The sequence below is a fragment of the Cololabis saira genome, chromosome 16 (genome assembly GCF_033807715.1).
Source record: "Cololabis saira isolate AMF1-May2022 chromosome 16, fColSai1.1, whole genome shotgun sequence".
Lineage (NCBI taxonomy): Eukaryota > Metazoa > Chordata > Actinopteri > Beloniformes > Belonidae > Cololabis > Cololabis saira.
Window position 1 is genome coordinate 15,690,778 of NC_084602.1, and position 16,093 is coordinate 15,706,870.

The 16,093-nt window shown below is 43.3% G+C and overlaps 1 protein-coding gene across 1 annotated transcript in view; it reads left to right on the forward strand.

The window, feature by feature from the left end:
- LOC133462631 (glutamate receptor ionotropic, NMDA 3B-like) overlaps positions 1-16,093 on the forward strand; it is a 149,632-nt gene that overhangs the window by 125,882 nt on the left and 7,657 nt on the right. The window contains exons 9-10 of the mRNA XM_061743962.1: positions 13,591-13,742; positions 14,728-14,892. Of these exons, the coding sequence (XP_061599946.1) occupies positions 13,591-13,742; positions 14,728-14,892 (317 nt within the window). The remainder of the gene's footprint in view (positions 1-13,590; positions 13,743-14,727; positions 14,893-16,093) is intronic.

The window sequence follows — 16,093 nt, forward strand, 5'->3', positions numbered from 1 at the left end:
AAAATAATTTACATGGCCGGCCAGGCAAGCCTAAAGCCGCACAAAGAAACGTTTGCCATCTTTAGCTTGATAGGTCCTCCTATAGACATGGAGGTTAAGTAACTGGCTTGGTCTACTGCGCTTGTTCTCTCCTCCATCATTACTCTCTTTTAGTCATCTCTTCCATGATGTTCACTGTAGCTCTGTGAGCTGGTTTCATCCGTGTTGATGTGGGTGATTGATGATAATAGGGACCACGAAACCACTGGAGTTGGGCAACACTTATTTTAAGTAATCGATTTATTCTTTCAAATGAATTTAAAACATTTAATACCTTCCTTAGACTGCTCTAAATTTTGTTTCTTTACCTGGACATAATGTAAACTTAAGCAGGGGAAATTAGCCAATATGAAATAGCTTACATATTTTACAGCAGGTTGTAGAACCTAGACAATAAATATAAAAAAGGTGCAAGATTAGTGTGTGGACTATTTCCCAGTTTATTGGCTGCTTTTAAATATACTGCACTTTACAGAGGAGGGAACAAGCATGAGCACTGGAAATGAGAGTAATAACTAATTCACAACTTCAATCGAGAAAATCCACAGCACATGTGTAACACTGACCACACTGTTTATGAAAAGGTCTTCTGAAGATCTGATGCCTTGCAGCAAACACACTAATGCAAAGGTTGTAGCTGTCAAGGCTGGTGAGGAATTGGACCAAAATGCAGGAGACCAGGACGGCAGTAATAGAAAAGAATGTCCATTATTTCAGCAAAAGGTGCTGCCGCAGCAGGAAAGCCGAAACGCTCAGGAAAACCGAACTCAGAGGCAAGAAGAGGAACACGGGGGAAGCACAATAGAGAGCAGGATAGAATGACAACGGACTGGCAGGGGGCGAAGGAGAGACAAGACTTTACATAACCACAGTGACAGGACAATGGTGTTGACAAATAGGACAGAGGAAAACAAAGAGAGTCATGCAATGGGGTAAAAAAAAAACATTTTCAAGATAAAACACAAGACAGGAGTCAAAAGCAAGAGAGCATCAGATTTAAACTAAACAAAGTAATGGAAGACGATCTGCTCTTTGCTTGCACAATGGTTGCATCTTATCTGCATTTGCAAAACAGTCTTTGTGCAAGCCTATTAAGGGATTTTACTTAAACTTTATGCCCACTGTTGTGTCTGCGTGAGTAGGTGTGTGGGAATTTGAGTGACGGCTTCTGGACTTGAGGCTTGTGATGGGATATGCTGATGTCTTGGGGGGGTGGGGTGAGGGGGCGATCAAAACAGATGACAAGTGGCGGCCCACTTGTATTTCCCTGACTGAGTGTTCTAAAGAAATGTGGACAGAGATAGCCCGATGACAGAGGAATGCTGTCTGCCGGCGTGAAATAAAAAGAGAGAGGAGGGAGACGTACAGAGACAAAGCAGTGGACTCAGGAGAAGAGCTGAAAGATAAAGAGAAGAATGGAGTGAAGCAGAAAATTAACGAAAGTGAAGGGATGACAGAGATAAGGAGGGGACTAACAGAGGACAAGACCGGCGGCAATGATGGGAGAGAAATGACCTCAGACAGAAGGAGGATGAATGAATTGATGGGGGAATGAAAGGAACAGAAACAGGAAAGAGACAGACGGAAAATGCAGAGAGAAGAGGGGGACGCATAGACGGTCTTTGTCATGTAGGAAGCAGAGTGTGACAGTTGTGTGAACCTTTGCTATTCTCTTTTTCTGTCCACAACCCCCATCAGGCTCACACACCTTGACAGCCCCCATAATACACACATACGAACAGGCTGGCATAAACACACACCAGCACACAGCTGCCAACAACACACACACACACACACAAAAAAAATCTATTGGCATGACCGTGCTTTTGACTGCAGAGCAGATGAAATGAAACAAACAACCCTAGGGGGATCTTGTATTGCAATAATTCTCAAAAGGATTCTTTTGATTCAAAGCTGAGGGACAGATTTCTTTCACTTTGAACATGCAGAGCTGCGTGCTGTAACACAAATCAGATATCGTTTTTTAGGATGTCTGTGGATGCGAGAGCAACATTTCTCTTTAGATTTCAAGTAATGATGCATAAATGTGCCACAAAAGAAATTAAAGCAATAAACACTGGTGGAAATAACAGGCCTACTTATATCTCTTTCTTAATTAAAATGTAATCTCATAGCTGTAACTGCGGTATATTTTATTGCTTTGCCTCGTGTCATTATTGCTCTGTGTACTGCTCGACTTTTACCCTTAAATGCAGGGACGGGAGTCTCGGACTTGATTGCTGGTGTTAGAATATTTACAAATCAACTAGATTTAAATGCAGTATAGTAATAATTTGCAAGACAGATTGTATAATCAAACAGTAGCAATGGAAAGTTTTAAAGCCCCGTATTTTCAACTTTTTATGTCTTTATATCTTTATATGTTTTTGTGATTCATGGAATCAAACAGATCACATCACATCACACTTTTTCTGCTTTGGATTGCTGTTTTTATGAAAAAAACATCCCCATATTATGATGCAGCCATCACCATGTTTCACCATAGGAATTGTGTTAATGAGGTTGTAGGTTTCTACTGTTCCTGCTGTTTTGTCTAAATAGTTCAGTAGTTCCCTCATCAGATCATCGAACTGTGCTTCCTGTGGTCAGTGAGTGGCTCCGCTTCCTTTTGGCAAACTCCCAGGAGGCTCTAATGCACCTTCTGTTGAGGAATTAATTCTGTCAGGCCAGTCTGCCCCAAATGTCTAACTGCAGGAGTGGTGCACTGATGGTTGTCCTTCTGTAAAATTCTCCCACCGCAGTGATGCTGGCTCTCTTTCACAGTGATCATTGGCCTTTTTTTTTCTTTCTTTTTTTGTACCCGCCTGACCAGTTTCTTTCATCCGTGATTACTCAGTTAGGTTGAACAGCCAGATCTAGGAGGACTGCGGGTTCCAATCTTCTTCCACTGTCGAATGATAGAGGCCACTGTGCAATTTGGGGAGGAATTTTCTTGTCCCTTTTCCCAGTTCAGTGCCTTGGCACAATCCTGTCTTGCAGGTTTACTCTCAAACTTGGAGCTTCAACAGTGACACTTTATGTCGACAGTTTAATGCTTTCTCAGTTATGTTAAGTGCCGTTGTTTGAGTACAGTCCAAAATGCAGTGTTGGAAGTAACACCAACACAGAAATGTATTGCTTTTTGCCATACTGCAGCAGTATAATATCCATTACCATCAGCATTTTGATAAGATCATACCTGCTTCTCTCTCAGTAATGTACACGGTAATACATTTTAACCATAAATGAAGTGTACGAATTATTCAAAAACTGCTGTCAAAAACCTGTTACCTGAAAAAAATAAACCCTTATCAGTGGCTCTGAGCTTTTACTTTGCCTATTACACTCACCGGCCACTTTATTAGGGTTGGACCCCCTTTTGCCTTCAGAACTGCCCTAATCCTTCGTGGCATAGATTCAACAAGGTGCTGGAAACATTCCTCAGACAGTTTGGTCCATATTGACATGATAGTATCACGCAGTTGCTGCAGATTTGTCGGCTGCACATCCATGATGCGTATCTCCCGTTCCACCATACAGTATATTGCCCATTTAATACTAATGGGCCTCCTTATTGCCCACCTTCCCTCTCAAACTCCCCAACTCCCAACACCATTAGTCAGGAGGAGGTCATGGACAATTCAACACAATACATGGTCTCTTGGACCACAGACTACCTCACACATCTGACACTGTGGTCAGCAGCAACAGAGCATCGGAGTACCACAGGGCACTGTCCTCTCACCTGTCCTGTTCAAACTCGACACATCGAACTTCCCGGACGAGTCTGAGCTCCGTCACATACAGAAATACTCAGACGATACTGTGATCGTTGAATGCATAAAGGATGGACAGGAGGGGGAATACAGGAGCCTGGTGGAGAACTGTTGGGTGGTGCAAGGCAAACCATCTTCAACTGAACATCTCCAAGACCAAGGAGATGGTAGTGGACTTAAGTAGAAACAAACTCCCTCTGCATCCAGTTTCCATTGAGGGCTCTGAGGTGGAGGTGATCAGCACCTATAAATACCTGGGACTGAAGCTATACAATAACCTGGACTGGTCAGACAATCTGGACAATATTCACAGGAAAGGGCCGAGTCGTCGGTGCTTTCTACTGATAACTTCTGCAACCTACGTTTCCTGAAGGCACCATGACTGTGGAAGGTCCCCAGCCTTCTCTGTTCTGCTGTCACTCATGATGCCACGCCCCTCTCAGTTGATGCCACGCCCCCTACGCCAGATCAGGGCCAAAAGTCTGAAACTAAAAAAAAAGATCTGAAACTGAAAAAAAGGATCTGATACTGAAAAAGAAAATTGAAACTATAAAAAAATAAGTTCATGATAAAAAACTTGAATTTTCCGGTTCAAATCTTAGTTTTTCAATTACAAAACTTTTGGCATTGATTTGGCTCCATACAGATAATTTATCAGTCTAAAGTTGCCAGTTGTTTTTCCTGTTGTGTTTGGGAGGCAGCACTAAGAAGACAGATGCTGCAAGGCTGGACAGACCAGTGAGGAGAGCCAGCTCTGTGGTGGATGTTAGGTTTAAACAACATCAAACCCAGCTTTTAACAAAGAAAAACACCAAAGACTTGGAAATGATTTTTAAGGCCTTCTGCGCAGAAGTGAAGCACCGTCGGAGCCCTGCCTAGCAACACGGCTCTCTGGCTCTCGACGAAATGCTTGTTGGGTCCTTCTTGCAAGAAGTATTTATTGAAAAAACTGACAGGCGTTGGCTATGTTAAGACAACCAATGGTAGACAGTGGATGGACAATGGGAGGTAACAAACAGATAAACAGGACATTTCAGTTGAATAACAACTAATCTATGTTCTGCAGAGCAAACAGACATCCTTTCTGTTGAGGGTGTTCCAACAGAATTGTCCAACTGAAATGAGACAGTTGTGGACCAGCCCAAACCCCTGAGCAGTTTAGGGAGTGGCTGTTGTAACTGGTAACAGGTGATAAGCAATTGTCTAAAACACAGTCAGCTCTTCAAGCTGACCCGATTCTGTTTTTCATACGAACAAAACTTAATCCAAAAAGGTTGATTAACCTCACATTTCGCTCCTCTTGTTCATATGAAACTTCACAGAATGATACAGGTAATGAAAACACAGAACAGTACAAGAACAGTGATGAACGGATTCATAATTTCAGTCATTATGTCAGCATGACTCAGTAGTGAAAAAGTGAATTCCATCTCTCTCGGACTCCTCTCCAGTTTGTTGTCGCAAGTCAGTTTGGCTAGTCTTCTTCTTCAGGCCGTGCTGGTGAGATAGGCATCAGTTGAGTTCTTCAGCGGACAAAGGTTTGAATACCGTCCGACTTCCCGCCTACTCAAGCCTGGAATTTCTCTGCTAGCTTTCACTGCAACTGGTGAACGCAGTAGATCGTTCAGCAGCCTTTACTGCTGCCGGTGCTGTCGGTGTCCTGATTTGGACAGCAAAAAGGGCCCGTCCTGACGGAGTGATGACGTTTCACCACTCGACGCAGGATCTGGTCACCCAGTTCCAGCAGTTTCTGCTTAGGAGAAGGAGAGAGGAAGAAAACAGCAGCCCACAAGAATTCTAAACATTCTCATGTACAGTTCGACTAATGGTCGGCATTCAGGCCATGGTTTTCCTGAGCCTTAACTTAACAGGCCATTAGTTCACTCCAAGAATGAAATCCATATGAACGACTTCAAATGGATAGGTCCTTTCATGTTGTATCTGCAACATGTCGGAAAGCTCCTACTAAAAAAATTTTAAAGGGTATTTAGTATTTAATCCTCATGATGTATCATATGTACCCCTACTCCCTCCTGTTGAGCCATAGAAACTCCCTATGGCTCAACTTAGCCACCAGGGGGAACAACTTCCTTGGAAGCACCAGTTTGCTTCGCTCCAGACAAAGGCCTTCTGAAGTTACAGTAGCTAGTTGCAGTAGCACCTTCATTTAGCCAAATGCTTTTTTATCTTTGCAAGAGCATTGTTTCTAATGTCAACAGGGGTAGAGGGGGTCAGGACCACCTGAGTCCTGACTCCTCCCCAGATAAGTGGCCCTCCCACTTCTTGACCTCTGCATCCTGGCAGGTCGGCAGGTCTGACTCAATGATTCTCTAGGGTTGGATATCTATGTCCCTCAGAGATCCCCCCTCCCATCACCAGATTAGATGGGGGCAAAAACCTTTTAAACTCTGTCTCCCACCGTAGATTAGACTACAGAATTTCTCATTGAAAAACGTTCTTATTTCAACCCAAGTGGGTTATGATCTTATTAAAGTAACACCACACAAAAACTGTCAGTGCAGCAACTCTCCTGCAACGTAAACAGTAGTCTTCAGTGAACTTATATATATATATATATTGTATACATATATATAAACAATAATTCATTGTCACAAAACGTCGGACTGAAAAGGAAGCATTCTATCAAATAATGCCTTCTCAACTGTTGTTGAGCTATATTTTCCCCAAATCAAAAAGAAATGCCAGAAAATTGTCAGAAAATTGTCAGAAAAATTGTCTCCAGATTAATCATATAGTCTTCAGGAGATTCTTAATCTTCTGTTTGCATGCTGCAACGCAATGCATGCTCTTCTATGAAGACTTATAGAAGTCTTAAGAAAATTGTGGGATAAATTCCCATGCGTAAACTACACATAGACAAAAACCCACTAACATTAAACACACACTTCAGATCATCTATATGTGGGTTTGTGTTTCAGTGCAAGTGTGTAAATTACTTCTCCTCAAACTAAACTAACCAAACTCAATTGGTGCATTTCAAATTAACTCCCAATCTAAATGATAGCAACACTGATCACAAATGTACACATTTTCAGTGTGAATAGGCTAGTATGCACTCAAAGTTCTTCTTTTCTAAAAAGATTGTACAACCGTTTTTTTCTCCTCCATACAACCCTTTCTGTGTAAAATATCACTGACATGCAAAGACAGTAGGCTCATGAACAGCCTCACTCCACTGTATTCTAAAAATACAGCGGTGCTCACTTTACGGGACGAAACCCATCCTCTGAAGCTGTCAATCATCAGTAGTGATTTCACAACAAACAGAGTAAGGACAAATGATTGATTTGTTTCACATTCATGTCACAAACAACCCAATCATTTCATCTCATGCTCGCAAATCGCAGGAATCCCATTTCCATACAATCCAAGTCAAATACAGTGTTACAAAAGTAATCTGCAAATTAAATGGTGAATTAAACCAATTTGAAAATTCTATGATTCTATGCCTTCATTCAGGCTTAGAATGATAGAACAAACTATATTTCTCCATTTCTACGTCTCCTCACCACTGAAAATCCCCCTTTTCCAGAAACACAAAAAAGTTCTCTCCTTCAGACACAGACTGTAGCCGCTCGTAAAGCGCTGCACCTACTGCTGGAGCACGCTTTCACACACACATAGTGCTGTAGCCTTACACACACACACACAGAGAGTCACACACAGACACAGAGCTGCAGCTATTTGTATCATTTTAACAAAAACTTCAACAGAGAGGAAATTCAACCCTCAACTCATCTAGTCTCCAAATGAGAAGACACCTCCCTCTTAGGCTTCACTAAGCCTGTCATCTCATGCAGCTCTTCGTAAACGTGCAGCCACACTGCAGCAGCACTTTTACACACACACACACACACACACACACACACACAGACACACACACACACACACACACACACACACACACACACACACACACACACACACACACACACACACACACACAGAGCTTTGGCCTGCTGCAGCCCCGCAGCAGCAGCCTTCTCCCCTCCCAGTGTCTCATCAATACCACCTCTCTCACCCATTTTTACTTATTGTTTTTTCTTTTAGTCTTAAATTAGTCCATTTACTTCTTTTTAAGTTTCGTGTATTATTATTTCGCAAGATTCTGTCTCCATTTTTAAATTTGAGGACGTCTCCCCATCAATTAAGCATCTTTTAGAGATTATTTAAGCATAAGTTTCAGCTTAACCACGCGTCTGCTATTTTTAGCCAGTTATTTTTCTTAAGTTTCTCTCAGAACACAAGTTTCCTTTTTCAACAGTTTGGTTTTAGCCTGATATTTAGTGAACAACTTAAATTTTTCCCCTCAATTTTGGAAACCCCAAACATTGAACAGACAACAGACTGTCATAAACAGACAAACATTAGACAGGACGAACATAAAACAAAACCATTAAAAATCATTCCAAAGAAACCTCCTCTTGTTATTCTGTCGGGTCCGAAACCCCCGTGTTGGCCTTACGCACTGCCCCAGGCATAGTATTTTTAGAGGCCCCTATGCCTTCTATAAAAATCGTGTCCCCGACCTGCTGCCAATCACCTCTTTCACTAACCTTCTTGTTAGCACACAGAATTTCACTCGTATTTTACACAAAAATACTTCAACACCCTAAGTACTTCACTCGTATTTTACACAAAAATACGTCAATACCCCTAAGTATTTAAGTAAGAAAAGGTCTCACCAGTCTTCTAGTGCTTTCCCCTGGTTCGGAATCTCGTCACCTGGACCGGAACAGCGCAAAACCAAATCTGGGCCCGTTCCCGAAGTCGGAACGGCTGCATACAGCTTCCAGGTGGCCTCCTTTTGATCGTACGCCACTCCGATCGTCAGAGCTTGAGATCCCGGGTTTCGGCACCAAAAATGTTAGGTTTAAACAACATCAAACCCAGCTTTTAACAAAGAAAAACACCAAAGACTTGGAAATGATTTTTAAGGCCTTCTGCGCAGAAGTGAAGCACCGTCGGAGCCCTGCCGAGCAACACGGCTCTCTGGCTCTCGACGAAATGCTTGTTGGGTCCTTCTTGCAAGAAGTATTTATTGAAAAAACTGACAGGCGTTGGCTATGTTAAGACAACCAATGGTAGACAGTGGATGGACAATGGGAGGTAACAAACAGATAAACAGGACATTTCAGTTGAATAACAACTAATCTATGTTCTGCAGAGCAAACAGACATCCTTTCTGTTGAGGGTGTTCCAACAGAATTGTCCAACTGAAATGAGACAGTTGTGGACCAGCCCAAACCCCTGAGCAGTTTAGGGAGTGGCTGTTGTAACTGGTAACAGGTGATAAGCAATTGTCTAAAACACAGTCAGCTCTTCAAGCTGACCCGATTCTGTTTTTCATACGAACAAAACTTAATCCAAAAAGGTTGATTAACCTCACAGTGGACACAGGGTTAGACCCTCCAGTATCAATAGCAGAAAGAAGGACCCTAGACAAACCATCCTGAAAAACTCCCTCTGCAAAACACACTCAGCGGTCAGAGGAGTGTGTTCAGCACCAGACCGCTGTCTCTGACCTGCTCCACGAACATATTCAGGAACTCCTCCAGGTCTCCATCCTTTTATTCTCCTCCAGGTCTCCATCCTTTTATACTCCTCCAGGTCTCCCTGGCCATTCGGCGTTACAGCGCGTCACTTGGACACCAGGAATCACAAGCACATTCACAGTCACTGATATAGTGGGAATCATTAGTATATGTTGTTTTGGAAAAACTGCATCGGTTTAAAGATGTGATGCCTTTTTTTTATTATTATTTATATATTTTTACCTTTCTGGAGTATCCATTGCCAATTTGTTTTTGTCATGTTTTTGTGGTTATTTTGGTTAAAGGAACTCAGAAATAATGAATCAGACCATTTAAACACCCATTAACTATCACTTATCCGGTTTGGGACCTCCCTCTACCCCAGCAGCTCCCACTAGCCCTTCTCTGGGAATACTGAGGTGTTCCCAAGACAGCTAAGACACATAATCTCTCCAGCATGTCCTGGGTCTACACTGGGACCTTCTCTCAGTAGGACATATCCAAAGCATCTCCCCAAGTGGCGACTCCACTCCATGTCTCTCCCGACTGACAGGACATTCTTACCCCGTCTCCAAGGGAGAGTCCAGCCACGCTACGTAGTTTCCTAAGTGGGGTGGCTGATTTTTTTTTTTGATTTGACATCTTTATTGACAATGGAAAATGTATAAATACATAGGCCACACCATCATCAAAAGGATAAAAACACAATAAAGCAGGAGCTTATTTCCATTGCGGTCCTTTAAGATATGTGTGTGCGTAAACAATGGTCTGCTGAATGAAAGTGTGGTGTACGTCAGGACATGTGGGAGAAAATGTGGACTGCGTGGGTCGGCCTACCACGCCAGGGAGAGAGATATAAGGCAGGAATACACACATTTAACATACATTACAATACAAAGCAGATCCGAATCCAATTTTAAAACACTATGCACCAGAATATTTATCAATTAACCTACACCCAGCTGGACTTCTTCTTAGTCAGAAAGTGACTTTCTGCCACATTGAGAAACATATTCTTCGTTTTGAAGGTGCTGATCCTCATAACCACCACTACATACTTAGCTGTGAACCTCTCCAGTGAGAGGTAGCATCCCCTGCTCGATGATGCCAGCAGGATCCAATTCGGTGGTCTCAGAGATAAGATCCTGAGACCACCAAATCCTCAGCTGCACCTTTCTTTGATATATCACTACCGTATTTTCACGACCATTCGGCGCACCGTGTGAAAAGGCGCACCCTCAGTTTTGTGTGTCATTTTTGGATTTTCAACACACATACGGCGCACCGACCCAAAAGATGCCGTCTACAGACACGGAGCTGCACACACGCGCACCGCAAAACACACACAAGCACTGCAGAACACACACACAAGAGTGCTTGTTTAAAAATAGAGCGGAGCAAAACCTAGTTTGATATTTTATTTTACTTTTCACATCAATCAAACCCTTCAAAGGTTCATCTTCTGTTTCCGGAAGAAAAAAAACCACCGGGTCGCCGCACATAAACCTGTCTCAGCCACCAGCCCTTTTCATTTCACTCTGGCTGGAAAAGTCTGTTTAGGCAACGCTTTTCTTTTAAAAATCACCATAGCCGGCAGTTTCTGTCCATCAGCGTGACAGGCAAGCACAAGAGTAAATAAACTTTTCATACCCCGTTGTGCTGCGGATCCCGACCGCGGTGGTCCCGGGTCCCGGTCCGCTCCCCCGCGCTGGTCCCGCGTCTCGGGTCCCGCTCCCCCGCGCTGGTCCCGGGTCCCGGTCCGCTCCCCCGCGGTGGTCCCGAGGTGGTCCCGCGTCCCCGGTCCCACTCCGCTCCCCCGCGGTGGTCCCCGTTAACTCCACCGTGTGATTCACCTAACGTGAGCGGCACCTGTCCATGTTCGTGATGTGTCGGCTGCAGAATGAGCGGACGCTCTCCATCTTTTCCATATAATCCGCCGGGCGCTGCTGCTGCGCTGGCCCCGTTTCATGAAGCGAAAGCACCAAGACGGACCTCCATGAAAATGTTAAATTTTAATTTCTTCCGTCTGTGCTTCACACGCCCCCCCTCTCCCTTTACCGTTCTCATGGTGGCTGTCCACCTTACATTACCGTAATACAGGTAATAGATACGGCGCACCGTTTCATTGGGCGCGCGGCACACTTAAAAAAAAAAAAAAGAATTTTATGTGCGCCTTATGGTCGCGAAAATATATTATATATTATATTATTTTCAAATGAGAGCAAAATAAACATTATTGCATTTTGGAAATAACTTGCCCAACTTTGTCCACATGTTAAAGAATCACAAGCACTGTGATGCCAGGTTTGAACACGGATGAGAATGGGACGTTCCAGGCTTTTGTTTTCCGATGAAACAGCCCAGAAACCTAGTTTTGCTTTTGTCATTGTGCTGAATTGTTTTAGACTAATCAAAAGATGTCGGTCTTAAAAGGAAACAAAACACAAATGACTTGAAGGGTTCAGAAAATTGTTCATTTACACCGAATCTTTGCGGTCATTAAATCTAAGATTGTGACACAGGGAAATCTATGTGCATATAATATTTAATTAGCACTTCATGTAGCATGTTAAATATCACCCTGAAAAGTAATCAGTGACCACAGCTGTCATCACACAGTAATGAAACAGTAGATAATGAATTTAATGGGGAAAGCGCTACGAAAGGGAAATAATCAGGTTTCTGCACTTTGGCTTTTTAACTTATCTCCAAACCAGTAGATGTTGTCTGCAGAGGAGCTGGCCTTTCTACAAAACTAGGTCTTGAATCTGTAACCGCAGGGAATCAGTTTGAAGTGAGCTCGGAGCGGATGATCTGCGTCATGGACTACAATGAGTGCTGTGCAACTGACGGCTCCGCTGATGAGGTCACGGTGGGTTAGCGGTAGGAAGCACTGCTATGTTTGATGCTGTACTGCTGACTTTTTCAAGAGAATCGGACAATCCTGGACCAAAAAAACTATATATTTTGCTGAAGAAGGCTGGTTGGTGTAACAGTGAACAGAGATGTACATTTACAGGTTTGTGGCCACACTAGTATGAGGCATCGTCTACCGCTTAATATTCCTCCGGCAAGCTTCAAGAGTTTCTCTGTGAAAACACTGACCGAAATTGAGTTAGTTCTAATAAAATGGAAGTAATAAAGCACACACAACAGACAAATATGAAACTTGCCATGCAAATTTTCCTCTCAGAAACCTCTAAGGGAAGCCGAGAGGAGACTAAGCTCATCCCACTACAGCTCACTGATATTCATGTTTCTCTTTTTTCCACTAATTATAGTGACCATCCGTACAGACAGAACTGTTGTTCCTGCTGAGGGGTGATTGCAGAAACTTGATCCAGGGTGTGTTGTTTCCTCCACCAGACTAATTCACCTCCTTATACAACGACAACCTTTACTTATTAAAGGAACACTCTGAAGTTAAAACACCCTTTTTAAAGTGTGTAAACCTTTATTAGAGACCAATGTCACGTGAATCAAATCAGTTTTGAGTTAGAAAGCGTGTTTGCAGTAAAATGGCGATTAATGTAAGAACAAGAGGGAATAATAGTGATGAAACAACTGTTTCTAGCCGCGTAAATGCGCCCATGAAGTCCGTCCATTCACTGCTTCGTTGTCATACGTCTGTACAAGTGGTTTTTGCCTATAGTTGCAGGAGATGGAAAGAAACAAGAAGATGCTTTTTAACAATAAGTAAATATTTCTTAAAATCAGGATTACAATATGAAATAAACTCTTTTGTGCTGATTTAAGTGGAGTGAGACGTTTGAGTCTTGTCAGAGGTTTAAAACGGTAATTCATTTTGATGTAGCTCAAGTGCCCCGAGTGCTTACATTAATTGCCATTTTGCTGCAAACACGTATTCTGTTCTTAAAAAGCATCAATTCATATCGTTTTAGTCCCTAAGGACAGCTGACACTTCTTACCATCCAATAAAAGGCCTTGGCTTGTTCCAACTCCTGAATGTTCCTTTTAAATTATTTGCACGTGCACTTTTCTCTCAAGAATATACAAGAGTTTAATAAAAACAGGGCTGATGCTGATTCAAAGTGAAGGCTGCACAACAGTTAGTCCCGTTTTTCCCAGAGGGGAACAACCCTCCGGCGAACTGTCCTCCCATCCGAGAGCACATCTCCTCCTTCATTCGTGTACTGTACTGTTCACCTCTGCTTACCTGCATTCACACCTTTGTCCATCTTTTTTTCATTCCTTTTCAGGCTACGGTATAGGCCTCCCCCAGGGTTCTCCTCTGAGCCGCAACGTATCGGAGTTTGTGAGTCGCTACAAGTCTGACGGCTTCATGGATATGCTACACGACAAATGGTATAAGGTTGTGCCCTGTGGAAAGAGAGTCTTTGCAGTCACCGAGGTAAGCCATCGGTGGGAGTCTTCATATTTGGTACGTGTGCGGTGTGCAAAGCAAATCCTTCTGCAGCTCTACTCCTATAAATGAGTCTCCCTTCAGGACGCGGACGAGATTGGCTGCCAGCTCGCCACACACACGTGGACAGACAGCTCCACATACACACAAAGGCATCAAATCACATAAAGTCAGACCTCCCCGCGACCTTAACCGCAGTTTCAGGAACGTACTGTCTGAACGTCAATACTTATTCATCTTTTGTGTGACTGCTACAGAGGAGTACTCTTAGTTCTTGGCATCCTTTTTTTTCCATTTACTATTCTTCAGGAAGTGGAAATCTCTAGACAGATCGCACCGTCTTTAGCTACGGTATATCTCTTGTTTGTGAATAGAGGCGCTGTTGGACTCGCTCATCCATCCTTTTGTAAAAGCCCGCTTTAAAGTTGAATGATGGTATTACATCCCCAACCTTAACTTCACCCCGCATCAGAAAGTTATTAGTCTCCACGCCAGCCGGGGGAGCGGGCCGCTCCGAGGCGGTGCGGGCTTTAGAGCGGACTTGCCCTCTGGATTGGGAGCAAAAGGAGCTAACTGTTGTCGCTGATGAAGTTGCCGAGTCAGCATGGGTCTAATTGCCATCAGAGGCAGTGCAGAAATGAGTTGGGTGGAGGAAACATGATTACAGAGCACTGGAAGAGCGTGCCACTGCCACTTCCACTTCCTTCAGGCACTTGAAAGCATCAGTGAATCACCCCCCCCCCCCTCCTCCTTTTTCTCTCCTCCACTTTGCTTCACCCCTTCCTGTCCTTTACACTCCTTTACACTCTACCCGCTATATTTCTATTCTTATGTGCTTACACAGCCGAGCAAGGCCTAAACAGTAATTATGCAAACACAGATAATCAATCTCTGTATTTTCCTCCACTAATCACTGATGCCCCCCCCCCCCCCCCTGTCTCCTTTGTCTTGTCCCGTGTCTTCTCTCCCTCAGACTCTACAGATGGGGATCCAGCATTTCTCAGGCCTGTTCGTGTTGTTGTGTATGGGGGTCGGTGGCGCCTTGCTGACCCTGGCAGGCGAACACACCTTCTATCACCTGGTCATCCCCCGCCTCCGGCGCACAAACACACTTACGTACTGGCTGCACACCAGCCAGGTGAGTAAACACATGTGCCACGCTTGCACACACACTCTGTCACATGCTAAAGGCACATCTCCTCCACACCGAGGCACAAACGCAGGAATTGTACCCAAACACGGACTGTAATTCAGTGTCTGTGGAGCGGTGAGGTTTTCTGCAGGTAACCTACTCCCTCTGCTGGTAGAATCGTGTAACTACACCCAATCATGCAGCAACTCTTTTTAATGAAACTTGATTACAGAGGACAGATTTAATTTGACCTTTTCTTTATACTACATTAATTACAATAATTAACCCAAATAAAGGACTCTGTTAATTACCTAATTATATCTTAATGTAGCCTATAAATTAACTAAATATATTTCCTACTGGCACCGTTTTATTAGCGCGTTAATGACCACACATCGTGCATCTATGATTTTTGACATTTTAGCTTTTTCTCCTCTTACACGAATGATTACGGCGGAGCTTATGATTTTATTTGAAATAACTTTTATCAATTTGCTTCAGTTTGGTCCAGAAGGATTTGGACGATGAGTTTTTAGGATTTGGCGATGATACTTTTACCTTCTCCAAGATATTTTGTTGAGAAGGGTTTTTTCTTTACGAAGGAAAGGATTCTGAGATCGTCCGCTTTGTCGTGTTATTGAGCCCACCGGTGAAGTACCAGTGTCTTGATTTGGCCTAAAGGTTTTGCCATCTCTCGAATAGATTTATCTTGTTTTTCCAGCCCAATAAATGATGTCTCCAGTCAAACAGTCGTCAAATACCCGACATCAACTCCAGACCTTTTAGCTGCTTCATTTATCTTGACGTAACGAGGGGAAAAGCACCACATCTGGTCTTTTTACGTCCTTTCAGTCAGTCCGCCAAATACTTTAAAGATGGAGGTGCTTTGCTTGAAACGGCTGTTAACTCTTAAGTGATGAATGCCATATTTTTGTGAAACCTCTTAAATTAAAGTCCACCGTGGTGGCGTATGAAAGCAAACTGATGGAAGCTGTCGTTGTCCAAATACTGTATCTGCTGCCGTGAAGAAATCTTGAGAGGCTCATCTTCCAGTTACAGAAATTTTGTCTTCACGACAAAAAAAAGGAACAACAGAAAGGGGGTTTAACAGTCATATGTTTTGTTTTTCTCATGCAACTGTTGCTATTACCAAATGAGATGCCTGTGGCTGTTGTTTGAGCTCGTGACGGACGCAGCACTTTGAGCG